We start from the raw sequence: 19,131 nt of genomic DNA, 5'->3' as shown, positions 1-19,131 counted from the left end.
TGTCTGTGTCTCTGCTGTCAGCAGCCAGGCCCAGGCCTGCACCCAGACCTCTCCCATGCCCCAGTACCAAAGCTCCCTCCTGAGGTTCTCGGCCCAGCAGTTTTGATGCCCACGACTGTTGAACTGAAGCCTGGAGCTACCTCTTGCTCCTCTACAGACCCCAGCCCAAAGGACGGGTCTCACACTGGGGATGCACTGGTCACCACGTGTACCCCACTGCACTGAGGGTGGGGGCTGGCAGCAGGTAAGCCTTCCTCCTCAGCCTTTCTACTGCTGTCTCTGCAGAGCAGCAGCAAGAGCTTCCTCTCCATCGCCTCTCAAACCCACAGGGACCAGGCAGAGTCTCTCAGGTCCAAGCTTCAGCTTGAGCTTGCTTATCTCCTGTGTCTCATGGTGTGGGCAGGCAGCCCATGCACTCAAAGGATGCACGCCTGGGAGAAGGCCTGGGAGGAGGAGCTGGCTTAGGACAAAAACAGCTCCTGCCGTGCTGGGCTGCAGGCTGGGCTTCCCTTCCTTGGCCTCTCCTGCTCCGAACAGGAGCTGAGTCCACCCAAATGCTATCCTCCCCTCCAGGCAAAGGCACAAGAAGAAAGGATCTGTGCCCTGTGTTCTCCCTCCATCAGCGGAGGACACCAGATGCTGCCCTTTTGTGGGTAAGAGCTCAGGACATCCACCCCCAGGCTTACCAGGTACTGTGTCTGCTGCAGGGACATTCACTAATGTCACCCCCAGAAAACCCGAGGAAGGCATAGTAGAGTTGTGCCTCCAAATTATGTATTGATAATGATTCCTAGTTCATTCAAGGAGCTTCCTGAATACCATGCCATTTGGAAGAGAACAATGTCCTGTCCGACATCACGACCATTGCTTTCTTTCAAATCTTTCTTATTTTTTCATTTATTTATTTACTTACTGATTTATTGGTCTTTTTTGAGACAGAGTTTTTCTATGCCTCACTTAGTAACCCAGGCTGGCCTTGACCTCATGGCAATCTTCCTGCCTCAGGCTCCCAAGTGCTGGGATGTCAGGACTGGGCTACCTCGCTGGGCTGGACTGTTGTTTTTAATCACGGTGTTCTGCACTTCCAGAGAGAGAGGCCATGGAGCAGCCGCTGTCACATGGGACCGATTTGCTCTAAGGGGAAACCAGTCTCTCGGAAGAGGAAAGGGGACTTAGTTGGCTTAACTGGCTTTCTGAGACCCACTGACACTTTGCCGAAGTCTCCAGACACAGGTTCTCTATGTGACTGTGTCGCCGGCTCCTGGCTCCCAGCGCCCTGTTTTCTTCACAGACAACCTCATTTAGCAAGCTGTGGGGCTGAGTGGAATTAAAGCCTTACAGTCTCTGAAATCCTTTTACTGACCGCAAGGGAAATTCTAGGCTTTGTGTAGGACAACTAAATTCTGTAAATCTCTGGAGCTCAAGCTTTGTCCTCACAAGGGTGCCCTCTCCTTCACCAGGAAGCTTTGGTCCTAGGTGGGGACGAGGAACCCAATGCAGAAGCAGGGGACCCTGAGCAGCCTGTCCCAGGCAAAGGCTGGAAAACATCACTTCCCAGCTCCCCCGTGGCATGGAGACTGGTTCCACTTCACCCCTTGGCTCCTTTCTACTGGGTGGCATGTGGAAGGCAGCTCATGGCTCATTCTGGAGATGAGTCAGCCTCTATGTAGTCTAGTTCTGGGGCTCAGGGCGTCCACCTGACACTTACTGGTCCTTCTGCAGACCATCCAGGGAATCTCAGTGCTCTGAGTCATCAGTGGAGCTCAGTAACCCTGAAAAGGGTTTGTGGTAAGGATTGAGTGGAGATGATCTGGGAGAAAGCAGATCACGGGCTGGAAGGGAAGCAAAGCCCATGTGTACTCAGGTGAGGAGTGTTCCATGGTCCCCACACCTAAGGGGGTGTCATGGGCTACTGCATAAACTCTGAGGGAAGCTCTACCTGAGGAGCCAGAAACTCACCAGATAAAGACTCTTGTTTCAGATTACTGCCAAGAGCCAAGACCAGTTTACTTTTTGATGAGTGTTATTAGCTCATGTGTGCAATGCACAGCAATCACAGGCATCGCGGGAGCTGGAGTTGCAGAGGACCCGTCTGAGTTCTTCCTGCATCCCCTCGTCTCACCTTTCCCCCTCCTCCCTCCACCTCCAGATATAATTTCTTGAGAAGCCCACACTCGCTCAGCGCTAACAACTTTCTCACCCATGAGGACTGGTGCCCAGCTGAGGCAGAGCCCTCTATAGGGACAAAAGGTGGGTGGGTCCACCTGCCCACTCCAGTGCTGACTGGAACTTTGAGAAAGGCCTCAAGTTTGGCCACCGGCTGTGTGGCCTGGACTAGTGGCACACTGGCAGCGTTAGGGTGAGTCTAACTGGACTTGGACCAGTCTGACTGTAGGGAGTCTGCACGGGGAGAGGTCTCTACCAGTTAGGGGTTGTCTTCAGAGGGGCACATTCTAATTAGTGCCCGGAAACAGGGGCTGCCAGCTCCGAGCCTCGGCTTCCCAGGGTGTACAAATAAAACAGTACACAGCAACTCGGAGTCCCAGGTCTCAACCAGCTCAAGGCCCCTCTGCCTCCTCACAACCCTGAGATCAAACATCTGATGGCTCCAGATCTGCTGTCTCAGGCCACATCTTCTTCACCCCTAGAAAAAAAGTCCTAACGTGAAATCAGGTGACTCCCTCAGGCTCCCCCTCACAGAAGACAGAGGGCCCAACTCCAAACCCTGTCTCTGCTGACAGCGATGCCCAGAGCAGGCTCCATCATCAGAAAATGTGGCAAAATGTCACATTCTTGTCACTTTTCCCAAGTCAACATTTAAACCACAAAGTTAAAACTGTACCAGAACTCAAGAGAAAAAGGCAGCAAGATACGGGCAGAGGATGGAGACTGTGACCCCAAGGGAGCCTCACCTGCCTCCCAGTTTGTGGTCATTGGCTCTGTGTCCCAGAAAGTGATTTACTGCTCTGAACCTAATTCTTCTGCAAGGCAGGAGTGACAATACTACCTTCTTGAGGTTTGGTATGAATTTAAACAACCAAACATGGAAAGTATTAGCACAGAGAAGAGCTCAATGCTTTGGATTCGTTACTAGGATGTCTACAGCGATTGCGGCTCACTTTGTATTTAAAATGCTTTCACATGTAATGGTGAGAAAGGAAGTGTTAGCATTAGTCAGAGTTCTGTTCTTGGTTCCCTCTGTACCATGACTTTGAAAGAGTCACTTTTCCTTCTGATCATCCATCACCTTAGTAAAACTTTAGCATATTTTAGTGGCCTTTGTGGGAAGTGAGGAGGCAAAAGAAAGAGAGAGCAGGTGGAGGGAAGAGACTTATTCCCTCTTTTCCCTCAGAAGAGTGAAGCCGGGGTCCTCCAGTCACCAGGGCTCTTAGTGTTATAGTTTGAAGGTGAAATGGTCACATCCTTGAGTTGGTCCGGCAGAGATGGAACAGTCTGAACTTTCCCCTCAGTGTGCGAAGTGTGATCAGCTGTTGAGAGACTGGAATGCTCGACTCATGGGGTGCAGTGGAAGAGCTAGGGTGTTGTCTGGAGGAGGGGTTGAAATGCAAGCACTGGGAAATGACAGAGCAGGCTCTATGGGACTTTGAGGGACAGAGTCCGCTTGGCAGACCACTAGGACTTCTGTTCCCTTCCTGAAGTGTTTTCCTGCCCCATGCTTGACTGCCTCTCCCAGCTCAGGCACCACAGCCTCTAGTGTCTTAGCATAGTGGCTGTCAACCCTCTGTCTCGCTGAGGGAGTGCAGGCCTGGTTTTCCGTGCCGAGGGTGCCCTGGATGATATTTGCCTGCTCTCCTCTCCCCAGGGCTCAGAGAAGGAAGAGCTCCTAGCTCCTCAGCCTGGAGAAGGAGGACATGGTGCCATGGAGTTGGTCCAGCACTGAAGCAGTCCAGAGGGCAGATTCCCCATCTTTGCACTTGGGGTTCTGTGAAATGCCCCATCTGATCTCCACATCTGCCCATTGGAATAGAGCAGGTAATAGATAGGTTTTCCAGCAGGTTCCTGATGCTGATCAGGCTCGAAAACTATGGAAGCTTTCACTATTAGATTCCATACCTTGCCTCACAACAGTAAATTTCTATGGGTGCTGCAGTTACCTGAAGTGAAATAATTAGGAATAATACACAATTGTGTGTAAATCTAATCAAGAAGATTGGGCACCAGCTGTGGCTTCCCAACAGTCTCCTAGAACAAAGTCAAGTAAGTTTTTGTGGGAATCCTCTTTTGATTGAGAGAAAAATTTTTCTTCTTGTCCTTCTTGAATATTACCATTCATGACTCACAATATACAGCAATTCTGTACAATAAAGCCACATTAAGAAAGAAGGAATATTTTTGAAGAGGAGAGACTACTCGTTTGTCCTACTCTGGATTTATAGACTACTCAATGAATTCAAAGAGTCATTAAAAAGAAAATAAAAATAAGAATAATCTAGAAGGAATACACTTCTGAAAAATTTAAATGAAAATAAATCTCTTACGTGAAATAGCAGCCTGATACTCACTGCTCTGCTTAGTTTATTGCACTATACGGGATGTAAAAGCTACACTCTTGCATTTGATTTGCTTAAATTCACTACACAGGGCCCAGACTGAGTAAGCACAGACATCGTATTTAGAGGTTGTCTTGAGAAGCTGCAGCTTCTCCTTGTCTTTCCTAACAGTCAGTGTCAAAGAGTTTGGGCTGATTCCACGTGAGCATCCTCCCAAATTTCCAGCACTACCCTTGTACATGAACCAGAGCATCACTGTTTTCTGTCTCTGTCCACAGATGGAGAGCTCCCTGGAGCCAGCCAACATGACCAGGGTCCAGCACTTCGTCCTCCTGGGCCTAGCCACCAGCCCGAGCACCAGGGACGCCCTCTTTGCCATCTTCCTGGCCCTCTACCTGCTCACCCTCCTGCAGAACACCCTCAACCTCTACCTCATCGTCAGCCACGCCGAACTCTGCAAGCCCATGTACATTTCCTGGGCAACCTCAGCGCCTGGAGCTGTGCTACGTGTCTGTGACCACACCCACCCTGCTCCTGGGGCTGTGGACAGGGCCCTACCACATTTCCTTCATGGCCTGCATGATCCAACTCTTCTTCTTTGTCTCCCTCATCTGACAGAGTGCACCCTCATGGTCTCCATGGCCTATGGCCATTACATGACCATCTGTCATCCACTGCACTACCCGCTGCTCATGCGGCCCCAGGTCTGCCTAGGCCTGGCTGTGTCCTTCTGGCTGGGTGGGCTGGTGGTCTTTGTGGCCAAGACCACATGCATTGCCAGCCTGTCCTACTGTGGCCCCAACACCCTCGATCAGTTCTTCTGTGATGTCTCCCCTCTGCTCAACCTGTCCTGCACCCATGTGGCCCTCACAGAGCTGGTGGACTTCATCTCCGCCATCATCATCTTCTGTGGGACGCTCCAGGTGGCCTTGGCCTTCTAAGCAGCCATAGCTGTGGCTATGCTTTGCATGCCCTCAGCCGCTGCCTGGCGCAAGGCCTTGTCCACCTGCGCCTCCCACCTGGTGGTGGTGGACATCTTCTACTCCATGGCTCTCTTCATCTACTGCCGGCCCAGCCACCTCGAGTCCATGGACCTCAACAAGGTGCTGTTGGTCATCTACATGGTGGCCATGCTTCTGTGCAACCCGGTCATCTACTGCCTGCGCAATAGGGAAGTCCATGCCTCCCTGTGGAAGACGTTGTGCTGGCCCTGAACCTGAGCCCCCAGTGCGACGCTGACCTTGCTGGACTCCAGCCTTTCCTGGCCACGTGCACTGTAAGGACCTTGGAAAAGCAAAGTCAAAACTAGGGGAATTTTTTTCATAGCTCCAAATATCATGCCAGCCAATAATTAAATCTAAACTACCAAGAAAGATGAATAAAGCCCATGAGAAAATTCCTGGTAACCCATGTGAACATATGTTTAACTTTATATACAAAGCAATAAATTTCCTAAATGACAGGTACATATTTATGGGGTGAGTCCATACAGCCCCACAAAATCAAATGTTTGCAATAAAAAATCAAGCAATCCAAATGTCTATCAATAATGATTGACCTGGGGCCAGGGATTCAGCTCAGTGGTGCAGCGCCTACTTGGCAAGCATGAGGACCTGAGTTTGATTCCTGGTACCCCCCAAGCAAGGCTGGATTTAAATATATTATATTTATTATAAGGTAAACCATAGGCTACTAAAAATGCATTTATATGTCTTGCCTTGGAAATATGACCAAGTTAAATATATATTTGTATTACATTTTACAATCCATAAAACACAGTGTGAAATTCTTCATTGTTTTGTTCATTGTATTCATCACGATCAAAAAGTAAAGGCTGTATAGCGACAAGGTGCACATGCTGGCGATCTGGCAGACACGTGTTCTGAAACAATGACCTTCCTGTTGCTAATTATGCCCACCGCCTGGCGAAGTCAATCTGCGTGTGGTAATACCTGAGGTCCACTCTCTCGTGAAATGCAAATACACTATATGTGATTTGGGAAACCAGGCAGTTTTTTCTTTTAAAAGTTTAAATCCTTATTAGTTCACGTCTGGAGGCCGTGATCATGACATGCTCTGAGGGGAGTAGCGCATGCGCAAAACGGTCCGTACATTGGGTCTCCAGAACCGTGCTTCTCCTCCCTGCCCGTGTGGAGCCTCTGGCCCGAGCATCCCTTCATTGTCCCCTCCACTCTGCGGTACACAGCCTGCTGCTCTTGGCTTCCTCAGATCTCACTCGGACTCTGCACATAGATGGGGTTATGCCTCGCTTGTTTCTCTCTCTCTGCTCAGCTTGAAGCCCCAGCCCTCACATTCACCCAGCCACACTGGCCCAGAAGGCAGAGCCACTTTCTGAAAACATCAAATAAAAATACTTTAAAATAGCTGGGCGTGACAGTGCACATCTGTAATCCCAGCACTCGGTGGCTGAGGCAGGAGGATCCTCACAGATTCGAGGGCAGCCTGGGCTACATAGCGAGCTCCAGGGCAGCCTGAACTACACAATGAGACCCTGTCTCAAAAAAATTACTTGAGGCATACAAGCATGAAAACACAGTTATTTTGATTCTGAGTTCTACGTGTAACTTAGTCTTTCCTGATGTTTCTGGAGCATTATTTCCTTTCATTCAATAAAATGTTCAAATATGGGAAATATTGTACTTAACAAACTGGTTTCTGAGTTCTTCCTAAGAAAAGCTGATCAGTTACACAAGGTTTCATGACAATTTTAGAATACCACTAATCATTTTAACCCTTAAAAGAAAGGGTCTGGTTTGGGTGTGGCCAGCATCTCTTAACCCAGCATTTTGAGGGCCTGAGGCAGGAAGATGGCAAGTTCCAACCCAGCCTGGCAACTTAGCAACTCAGTGAGATTCTGGCGCCAATAAAAAGTGGGGAGCTGAGTATGTAGTTTAGTGCAAAGGCCCTGGGTTCAACCCCAGGGCTACAAAAAGGAGGAAGACTGATTTTATGTCTTGTCAGTTTATACACACAGTGTCACCCAGGGTACAGCACACCCAAGGGAGAGGGCTGGAAGGCCAGGCAAGGAGTTTGGGTTTCAGCTAAAAAACAGTGAAGAGCTTTAAAACTTTGTCTTCTGAATGCAGCACCAGGATATTTCCATACGCCTTATTTTTTCAGTTGTTATGAAAATAATCTTAAGTAAACGTCAGAAGCCTCAGATCAATGCTTCCTTTGGGCAGTAACTTATATTACATTTTATTGAGTTTGAACATACATAAAACTTCATTATCATACACTTCATTTTCATAAACTTCATTATCATAGATTATTATACACCTTATTACCATTGACTTGATTTTCATAGACCTCATTATCATGTACCTCATTTTCATAGACCTCATTATCATGGACCTCATTATCATAGACCTCATTATATGAACTTCATTGTCATAGACTTCATTATCAATGACTTCATTTTCATATGGCTAATTACCATGGACTTCATTTTCATTGACTTCATTTTATAGACCTCATTATTATGGACTTTGTTATCATAGACTTCATTATCAATGACTTCATTATCATTGATTTCATCTTCATAGACCTCATTATCATGGGCCTCATTATCATAGGACTTATTATCATAGATCTCATTATCATGGACTTCATTATCATAGACTTCATTATTATTGACTTCATTTTCATAGAGCTCATTATCATGGACTTTGTTATCATAGACTCTGTTATCATAGCCATTTTCATAGACTTCATTATCATAACCGTTTTAGGCATTAATGACACCTGTACTTTTGTGAGTGGTCACTACCATCCATCTGCAGATATTTTCGTCCTGCAAAACTCAAAGCTCTTTTCTTCCTGCCTCTCCTGAGACAAACACTATTCCACTTCCTGTCTCTGTGGTCTGAGGACCCTAAGTGTGACACTTTATGTCCTTTATTTTTTTCCCAGGGGAAAATGCAAAAGCAGCCCCCCACTACCATAAATCATGCAGCTGAGTTTTTCATATTTAGGGAAATCGTAGGGGTCAACACATCTGCAGAGCAATGGATAATCCTCACCCTGGGGAAACCACCTTGGTGATCATGTTATCTCCCCTCCCACATAAGTATTTTATGTCCTTTGGTGATGACTAATTTCACCCACAGGACATCTTCATGCCTTCTCCACACTAAGCCGAGTCAGGCCAAGTTCTCTTCCCAGGGACACCCGTCTTGCTGCGCCTTCTGGTCACCTGCTGCCAGGAACACAGGTGTGCAGACCCTGTTTCCATCTCTTCACTCAGGGCGAAGGCTTCCAGCACCCCTTGGTGTTGGGCTCCAGAGTGTGTCTCAGAGCAGTGAGTGTGTGTTTCCTGTATGTCCCTCGAATGCTCCATGCAGAGGTGCTGACTGCACCTGCCCCTCCCTTACTTCAACCCCGGGCTGCAGGCATGGGGCTGACGTCTGTGACACCCAGTGGTGTAGCCAGGTGGCAGACTTGCCTCTGCCTCCGCAGGCAGCAGTAAGAAGCATCTTCTCCATGCCCTCTCCAAGTCCACAGAAGCCACAGAGCATCTCTCAGGGCCAGAGCCTTGGTTATGTTGACACCACCGCTGGCTTCTCTCCTCAGAGGCAGTCAGCTCAGTGACCAGACGTTCCAGTTCCAGGAAGAGGCACAGTGGCTGCACGCAGCGGATGTGTGCTTGATCCAGGGCCAGGAGCAGCTCCCACTAGGGAGGACTGAAGGTTGTGCTGTTCCTGAGTGTCCCCTCCTCTGGACAGAGCTGAACCCCCAGGCACTGGCACCTGCTCCAGGTGAGAGGTCAGCAGGGAAAGAAGTGCCCACCACCCTTCCTCAGTCAGGTGAGGAGACCAAATGCTGCTGTTTGGGGGTAGAAATGAGGAACAAAGCAAAGAGAAAATGTTTTTCAGAGCACACAATTTAAAAAAGGGGGGCTGGGGATTTAGCTTAGTGGCATAAGTGCCTACCTTGCAAGCACGTGGTCATGAGTTTGATCCCTGGTACCAGTAAAAAAATAAAATAAAATAAAGAACACACAGTGCTTGTTAGGGATTCACTCTAAATACTAAGAGTCACTAAGTGATATCTACAGATGGAAGTCCAGGAATGACAGGTAGCTATGGACTCCGCTACAGATGTTAAAGCTATCAGTGTTATAGCTAAATCAATAGAGATACAGATCAGGGGTGCCTTGGTTCATAAACTTAATTTGCTCTGCAGTTTTGGAAAAGACAGCAATGTTTGTGCTTGTGTGGGAAAGACGGCCATGGTCATGTTTGTCATCTGATGCAGAGTTTGAAAACAAAAACAATTTGCCCAATCATTTGAAAACAAAAGAGTTATAGTCAAGATACCATTGTTTAGACAGATTTAGAAGCAGATGATATAGATACAGATAGACATAGCTATAGGTAGACATAGATGTAGTTGATATAGATATAGACAGATATACAGACAGATAGACATAGACATAGATGTAGATAATACAGAAATAGAGATGATACAGATACTAATACAGGTGAAGTAGCATTCAAGTGACCGCTTGAAAGGATCTCACTAAGTTGCTAAGTTGCCCACACTGGGCTGAAGCTTGTGACCCTCCTGTCTCTGCTTCCCAGAATGCTGGGATTACAGGAGTTTACCACCACACCCAGATCCTCTCTTCTAGGATTAAAATGATGGACAATGTTCTAGAAATTTCTCTTGTGCTTTCAAGAACAACTCTTTACGTCTCTAAGAGGTCTCGCATGTGAAAGCAACTATTATGAAATTCATTTTAAGTGAAAACAATTCCACCTGCACAGGAGGCCATAGGGGCCTGATGCAGATTCAGTGACTTTCCTGGGGTCTTGAGGGTTTTCCAGCACCTGAGACAATGGCCCAGGTTCCGGCAGACCCACAGAGGCACAGCTCTTGGGTCCTTGCTTAGATGTACCAAGCCTTTACTGGAAAAGCGTTGGTGCAATGGAGTAAAATTAGACCACAGAGACTTCTAGCAGAATGCGATGGCCTCCCTTCCAATGCCGGCTCCACCAGCAGTTTCCAGAGCAGCCCAAGAGCGCTGGGTTTGAGGGCTGAGTGCAGAAAGCACTGCGAAGGCTGAGCCCAGGCTGAGGGGAGCGCGTTCAGCACCGCGGGGCAGGGGTTCAGGTAGCGAAGGCAAAAAGTGCGTTCATTGCGCAGGGACCCAGTCCGCTGTGAACTCTCAACAGATGCCTCTGAGCATACAGATGGCACCAGCGAGCAGCCTGAATGGGTGGTGATATCTCTATGGCGCGCCTCTGGCAGTGGGCGCTCCAAGATGCGCTGACGCGAAGGGAGCTGCATCTGGAGTGGTGATGGCTACCGAACCCAGGCCAGGCCAGGGACCCAGGGACCCTTGCACCCAGGAGGTGCTTACTGCCCCCACTCCGGGCTGGCAGGCCCAGAACGCGGCGCCCAGGGCTCCGGATGTGGGTGGGACACGTGCACCAAGGACTGCATTGGGCCACATCTTCCCTGCCTGCTGCAGGAGCCCAGGGGCAAAGGCTGCCCAGCGCCTCCTGCTCTGGCTTCTCCAGAAACTGATTCTCTGCAGTTAGAAAAGAGACAGAAGCAAGTACTTGATGCTTGACGCTCCCAGGGTTCCTCTTATGCAGCACGAGAGGACCCATCTCAAAACCCCTGGCACCGAGCTCATTCTGTGCGGAGCAGCACTGTGTTTAGAAAAACTAGCAAAAAAACTGTGGTCTCACTAACTTGTTGAAGTCAATTTTTAAACAACTGAAGTGGGGGCCCTGGTAAAAATAAAAAGGTTTGCCTTGTGGGGAGAGGATACAGAATTTTCATTCCTTGAGAGCCCAAATTTATCCAAGTCCTTGTGGTCCTAGCTCTGTCCTGGGGCCAGCTGCTTATTTCTCACACTTGAGTAATTATGTGTAGCACTGGGAAAGTAAAGGTATCCTCACAAAGGTACCGAGAAGCTCCAAAGAATTAAAATTTGGAAAGAGGAGCAAAATATTTCGTATCAAGGAATAGGTTAATTCATAGTAGTTTTTAGTACCATGGTAATTATAACTAAGGAATAGGTTAGTGCATAGTAGTTAGTATTACTACCATGGTAATTGCCACCTGGTACTTACACACTACCATTTATAATGCTGATTAGAAGAGAGCTGGATAAAGGGACTGGAATTAGTGTGTTTTAATCCATTTCCTTTCATAACCATACGATTTTGGCCAAGACAGTTTTACATTTTGACCTACAATTGTCTTCCTACTGAAATAGAGAAGGATAGCATTTCAGTGTCCTGGAAAAAGCTTGGGATGGGGGTTGGGGAGACAGATGGAGGGAAAGGAGGAGGGGGAGGGGAAAAAGGGGGAGGGAGATGGTGAGGGAGAGAGAACCTTTTTACAGACGAATAACTGAAGTGAGATCTACTTGAGCTCCTAGCTCTTGGCCCTATCAGATGGCTGAATTTTCACATCAGCCCGCCATTGGTTCAGTTGACAATGACCAGGTGAATTCATGCATGCTGTTTCTTTCTGGGAGGCCTTGTGTTGTGCATAATAGTGGTCATCTTGTGGAAGAACCTGGGAAACTTAGCCCGAGAGAAATGATTGGAGTCATTGCCAGAGATCCATCAATAACATCTGCCCTGGAGATGTGGTCCTGCTTGAACCCATTAACAGAAGTGCTTGCCTGTCTGGGAAAATGAAGTAAGTGTCCTCCGTGTTGGTGGAGGGAAGCTCCTGGGAAGACAGATGGCCCCAGCCACTGTTCCCTGGCTGGATGCATCCTCTTCATCTTTCCCGGGGTGGACAGGGCCTCTCAGCTCACCATTTTGGCTTATGGAGCCTTTCACTCCCTAGCTCAAGGCCCTTGATGGATTCTACCACAGCTCTGAGCACTTCTGAAACTGCCTTACTTTTTAAAGTTGGGCCTGTTCTCATTGCCTCCCTTTGTGGCCGGGAGTCAGGTCCCCAAGTCAGCAGGCCCTGCCTTGCTCATTCCCATGCCTCTGTGCCTCACACCCTGAGTGAGCACAGGGCGTGGTGCTCCTTGCTGAGAGCACGCGAGCTGGGTGAGCAGGCATCATCTCCCCACGTCCCATGGCTCAGCCTTGGAAGGGTGTCCTGGACTTGGAGTGATGTCATATGACAGAATTATCCTAGCACTGACACCTGACACATCTGGGCTCCCCTGTTCTTTCCATTTTTTGGCTGTGTAGTGTTGGGTAAATGAATTTACAGGACTGAGCCCCACCCTAGCCACACAGAATGCAACAAAGAAAATTAACCAGGAGGTGAGGCAGTGTTCTGAGACACAGAGAGGACTCGGCAAACTATGGAAATATTTGTTTTTAGGGGATGTGCTCCATTTCACACCAGCGGTTTCTTCTGTGAGCCTCAGCTTCCTCCGTGTAATAAGGACAATCTCAGCGAAGTACGTACAATGATACAGACTCAGTGCAGTGAATGGGATTCCCATCCTCCCACGGGACAGCATGCCGATGTTTGTGGGAATCCTCTGACTAAAGGGAGTCTTTTCCTACTGTCTTTCTTCATGTTACCACTGGAAGGACAGGTGCAATAGAACTCTAGGAAATCAGGATGAAAAACTGGAACATTTCCAAAACAGGAGAGTGCACAGTGTTTCTCTAGATTTTATAGAATATTCTTACTCATGTGTTGCTCATGAAAAGGAAAAACCAACCTTCAAATGCACTTTTTAAAAACTGACATAAGTGTAATCCTTATTTCTTATTCAGAACATCATGGCTTCATCAATTATAGAAAAATCAGGGAAAGCAAATGTTATTCATCCAGTTTTCAGCCAGCCAAATTTTTTGAGCAAGATCATGAATCCAGCAAGAGCATCAAGAGGGCATGTGCAGAGTTTGTCCCACAAATCTATAATCTTGCTCTGTAACTAAAAAAATGCCAAGAAAACATCATCTTTGTAAAGACAGGTCTGCACACACTGAGAACTTCCTCCCAATTTGCCAAACTGCTTCGCATGTCCAGGATCCACAATGTTCACTAATTTTCTGTGTCTGTCAACAGATGGAGCCAACCAACGTGACCAGGGTCCAGCACTTTGTCCTCCTGGGCCTGTCCACCAGCCCAAGCACCAGGGACACCCTCTTTGCCGTCTTCCTGGCCCTCTACCTGCTCACCCTCCTGCAGAACACCCTCATCATCTACCTCATCATCAGCCATGCTGAGCTCCACAAGCCCATGTACTTCTTCCTGGGCAACCTCAGCGGCCTGGAGCTGTGCTATGTGTCTGTGACCATGCCCACCTTGCTCCTGGGGCTGTGGACAGGGACCTACCACATTTCCTTCATGGCCTGCATGATCCAACTCTTCTTTTTTATAACCCTTGTTGGAACAGAGTGCATCCTTCTGGCCTCCATGGCCTATGACCGCTACGTGGCCATCTGCCATCCACTGCACTACCCACTGCTCATGCCGCCCCAGGTCTTCCTAGGCTTGGCTGTGTCCTCCTGGCTAGGTGGACTGCTGGTCTCTGTGGTTAAGACCACATGCATCGCCAGCCTGTCCTACTGTGGCCCCAATGTCCTCAACCACTTCTTCTGTGACGTCTCCCCTCTGCTCAACCTGTCCTGCACCCATGTAGCCCTCACGGAGCTGGTGGACTTCATCTCTGCCATCATCATCCTCTGGGGTTGCTTCCTCATGACCATGGCCTCCTACATGGCCATCAGCAGGGCTGTGCTCCGCATGCCTTCAGCCACTGCCCGCCACAAGGCCTTGTCCACCTGTGCCTCTCACCTGGTGGTAGTGGGCATCTTCTACTCTGCCACTATCTTCATCTATGCCCGCCCCAGCCGTATGGAGGCCATGGACCTCAACAAGGTGCTGTCGGTCATCTACACAGCAGTGACGCCCATGTGCAACCCGGTCATCTACTGCCTGCGCAACCGGGAGGTGCAGACAGCCTTCAGAAGAACCCTGCGGTGGTCCACAGGCTGACCAGTGTTGGAGGATGTGTTCTGAGGTGGCCTAAAGTTAGCAACACTATATTTATATTTTTAAAATCCACACACCACAGACTTCATCCATGAAGCACATACGATGCAGTGAGTTTTCATTTTACTTACAAACTCACGCACTGGCACTGCTATTTAATTCTTGAAAGTTTTCATTGCTTTTAAGACAAAAAGTTTTCTCAGTTTCCATCCCTACCACACCCGGAACCAGGCATCCACCTGTCTATTTTCCTTCTCTGTAGACTTTGCTGTTCTGGACATTTCATGGAAATAGAAAAACGTAACATGTGGTCTAACTTGACTCACTCTTTTCTTGTGGTTTGCTTTGAAGCTCATGCATTTCTAGCATGCATCTTTATTCTGACCGACTAATATTCCATGTATGGCAAGACCACATTTGATTTGTTCATTCATCAATTGATGGACATATGAGTTGTTTCCACTGTGGGGCTACTATGGATTATTTTTTTTTTAATTTTATTTAAGGAGAGAAAAGAAAAAGGGTACAAGTTATACAGAATTTCAGAAAAAATAAACAGTAGGAAATCACTAGTTAATTGCATATTGTCATCTTAGAAATAGTTGTTGAAGTAACAAAATTAAAGCATATAGAGGGGACTTTCAAACAGTATGACTGCAAACAGTTTTGTTCAATAATTCAACAAAACTCAGTAATATGGTTTTCTATCTTATACCCTTAAATATATGTGCAGTTATATCTTTTAGAGAACTTTCTTTTCCTTTCTTTTGTACAATGACAATTACACATTTTGGGTTTTATTACTCCCTAAGTTCTTATTACTTTTTTTGAAGAAAGTAAAACCAAATGTAACATACCAGGACAGAGTCAGTCAAATCAAAAGGATGGACATAATACATAATGTAAAAACAAAATACAAGGTGATCAACAATGGTTACCATAATGCCTCGTTATCTTAAAAAGAATTGCCTATATCATCAGTTATAACAAAATTGAACAAAACAGTAAAGAATAAGACCAATAAAACCAGAACACTGGAGACATTAGAGGACTTCAAAAGAAGATAATAGTCAACCAGAATGGGCGTCACAATGGATCTTATTGTCTTCATAGTTGTTGCCTAGACTTTCAAACTTGGTACTATCTAGCATAACAGAATAGAGGAAAATCAGTCAAAACAAGATGGTGAGAGCAATAAAGAATTTTAAATCAAATTAATAGGAAATCAAAGTGGGTTACTATAATATATCCTGCTATTTTTTATTTATTTTTCCCTTAATTAAAAGGATAAAAATGAAAAAGTAGATAATAAAAAGGAGATTGAAAAAAAGAAGGCACAATAACAAAGCAGTGAAGCTCAAAACATAGCCATTTAAGCAAAATAGTGTTTCACCACAAGATAATCTCGACATAAAAGTAGTTACCATAGTGTCTCTTCCATTAAAATCTTTGGGTATAACTTCGTATACTGTAGCATCAAACATATCAAGACAATGTAAAACCATTCAAGAGAATGACAGTATTACAGGGTATTTAAAATCAACTAACAGAAAATGAACAATGGTTTCTGTATAATCTCCTTGTCTATAAAAGTTTTTGTTTACATTATCACATATAATAAAATTCAGTAAGATACAACACGTTAAAACCGATGGAGACAGAAGAACAAAAGCTTGATGGGACTTCAAAACAAGAGGATACTAAATCAGCACTACCTATTATGATGTCCCGTTTTCTCCAAAATAGCTGTTCCTACCATCCAACCTTCTCTGCCTCATTTCTGCTGAGCTTTTTTTTCTGTCACTAGTTGTCAGTTTGTCCTCTTCATTTCACTTTCTGCTCCATTCATTGTGGCCGCTCTGCCACTGTTTCTGGAATCTTGGTATTTTTCATTTTTAGAATATCCTGCAGTAATCTCTGTAGAGTTGAATTGGTGGTTGCAAATTCCCCTAGTTCCTCTTTATCCTGGAAGCACCTTGTTTTTCCATCAACTTCTAGGGACAGTTGTGCAAGATATATCAATCTTGGCTGGAGGTTATTATCTTTCAAAGCTTGAATTATTTCCCCCCAAGCTCTTTGTGATTTGATGGTTTGTGTGGAGAAGTCTACTGTAATTCTGATGGGTGTTCCCTTGTAAGTGATCTGTTTCTTGTCTCTGATGGCTTTTAATATTCTGTTCTTATATTGGATTTCCGGAATTTTGATTATTATATGCCTGGGTGTAGCTCTGTTTGGGTTGTAGGTGGCTGGGGTCCTGTATGCCTCATACATCTGAGTATCTTTACCTTTTCCTAAATTAGGGAAATTCTCCTGGATTATTTCTGTGAATAGCTTTTGTAGTTCATTTGTTTGAGTCCCTACTTCTTCTTTTATGTTCTTAATTCTTAAGTTATAGATCCTCTTGTCATCTTCTAGTGTTTGTATTATTGCTGTTTGTCTTCTTGTTATTTTTAAGAAGTTTTTCATTTCATGCTCCCACTTTACAAATCTGTCCTCCAGTTCTGATAATCTATCCTTAGTATCTTTCAAGCTGTTATGCGAGCTTTCAATAGAGTTTTTAGTTTCCTGGTAATCTCTGTGAACCTGCTTCATGCATTCTATGTTTTCTCTATATACTCCATCAAACAATTCTCCCCTTTTTTTCTGTTCTTCCATTCCACCATCTGTTTTTTCCTGGGCAGTGCTTAGCATTTCTCTAACTATTCTATTTATTTCTTGCTTTATTTCATTAAATACTTCATTTTTGAACTCGTCTATGAGGCTCCAGAGATACCGTTTTATATCTATAGGTGCTGTGTCTGATATTGCATGTTTTCTGTCTTCATTCTCTTTTGCTTTTACCTTTCCTGGATCAGTGTTCTCAGGATTGGGGACTGAGGACCCTTTCTTGTTGCTCCCTTTTCCCATACTTTTTGTTCCTTCCATACAAGCGTATGTAGGAGGCTCAGTTTTTTTTTTTTTTTCTCTTTGTCTGTGGCAGTTTGTTTGAATCCGCTGGCTAAGTGTTTCCACCCACTGCAGTGTACTAGGGAGACACAGACCTGGGCAGCCTCTGCTGGGCCTGTCCCTCCAGATCAACCTAGTGAAGACTTCACTGCTAGGGTGTACCACCAGGTGCAGGGACCTGATTTGGGCTAGCCTACAGGATCTTAGTCTGCGGCGTCACCAGGCCAAGCGCTCCCCACCACTCCCACTTGAGAGGGGAATATGCGACTAAAGTCACTGCAGGGCTGTGTTCCGGCTAATCTTCCCATTCCCAGAATGTCCTCTGTTGGAGCCTCCTAGTCTATGAAAGGGTCCCCATTTCACTCACTGTAGGTCGAGCCAGTCCCGCTCTCAACGCCGTTTGGTTCGCCGATTCCAGCTCTCAGAGCTTTTGCGCGTCTCTCTCACTGCTGTGTGGATTGGGCTACTATGGATTAATTTTATTGGGAATGTTTGTGTCCAGTGTTTGAGTGGACATCTTCCTACTTTTCTTGAGTCTATGCCCAGTTGTTTATGTTATACCTTTCCAAAGTGATCAATATCATAGTTCTGAGATGTGCTTTTGAGTTATTTAGGATGTATGTGTGAAGATAGATGAGGGTAAGTTATACACACATAATTTTAGGTGACAATATGCAAATGACTAGTGAAATAAAAACCCTCACTGGTGCTACTCAGAAATTCTAATGAGAATGGTTATGTCATCACTATATCATTGGGAAAGTGACTTCTACATGAAAGCCAAGGAAGCACTGGGAAAGAGGGTATTGCTTTCATATGTTGCTGGTGGGGCAAAAACTTTAGCTCCATCTTGGCGAGCAACTTCAAGGTATCTGTTAAAATTAGAATGTGTTTACATGTGCCCCATAACCTCCATTTCTGAAATATCTCAAAGGAAAAGTAAAACCTGTGCAAAAGTCAAATGAAACATTTGTTCTACAACTGTTTTCAGTGGCACAAGCTGGAAAAAATGTAAGCATTGACTGATACTATGATGATTAATAAATTATAGTACCCTATATTATGAAATATTTGAGAGTAACTTTTAAAGGAGTGTTTACATCTTTGTTTTTGTCATGGAGGTGTGATATAAATGCCAGAGTAAACTTAAAAGTAAATTTTCAATTGAAATGACATTTGCTTTTACAAAGAGGAAATGACATGTTTTTATAAAAAGGAAAGAAAGGCTTTGCAAATACTATTAAAATATTTTTGGAAAGAAAAACGTCTTATATCTCTAGAAATGTTGGCATAGGCTTCAGAACACACACTCAGAACTGAGATGAGAGCACTCCTTGTAAATGTCAATAGCTATAAAAGCTATCAGCTCAGTGTGGGAGGCTGTTTTTGGCACTACCCATGAAAATCCAGAAGAGGCACAGACATTGTGAGCATGCCATGATTAGTAATTTTTGCAAAGAACCTAATTTAAGATACTTACAACTATTTAGGTGTAAAAATTTTCACATTTTGTACCTTAATGAAAAACCATTACAATAAATCTCCAATTTAACATAGATACCCAATGAAATCCGGTGACGTCCTGTGAAAGTATTTTTTCATTTACAACAGGAAAAATGGCAACTACCTACTGTGAAAGAGGAATATTTGCTAAAACATAGTGTGGAATCTAGTTCCAACTTTTTTAATTTTTAAAATTAAGATTATTGGTACA

General features: G+C 45.6%; 1 protein-coding gene, 1 non-coding gene and 1 pseudogene across 2 annotated transcripts; 2 read left to right on the top strand and 1 right to left on the bottom strand.

The window, feature by feature from the left end:
- The first annotated feature begins 4,774 nt into the window (after positions 1-4,774).
- Positions 4,775-5,725, top strand: LOC100717043 (olfactory receptor 6Z7-like; annotated as a pseudogene).
- A 2,716-nt stretch (positions 5,726-8,441) lies between these two features.
- Positions 8,442-8,605, bottom strand: LOC111757578 (U1 spliceosomal RNA). Its single transcript, XR_002791892.1, has one exon. It is a non-coding gene; the product is annotated as a U1 spliceosomal RNA (small nuclear RNA).
- Positions 8,606-10,834: 2,229 nt separating this feature from the next.
- Positions 10,835-14,474, top strand: LOC100716775 (olfactory receptor 6Z7-like). The gene is made up of 2 exons (XM_063254044.1): positions 10,835-10,948; positions 13,503-14,474. Exons 1-2 carry the CDS (start codon positions 10,835-10,837, stop codon positions 14,472-14,474), a joined length of 1,086 nt encoding a protein of 361 aa, XP_063110114.1.
- Positions 14,475-19,131: the final 4,657 nt, after the last annotated feature.

This window comes from Cavia porcellus, unplaced genomic scaffold, assembly GCF_034190915.1.
Source record: "Cavia porcellus strain 051 isolate PalLab524CR breed Dunkin Hartley unplaced genomic scaffold, mCavPor4.1 scaffold_7, whole genome shotgun sequence".
NCBI classification, from domain to species: domain Eukaryota; kingdom Metazoa; phylum Chordata; class Mammalia; order Rodentia; family Caviidae; genus Cavia; species Cavia porcellus.
Note: the sequence above shows the minus strand (reverse complement) of the source record. Positions and strands in the feature narration are given on the sequence as shown.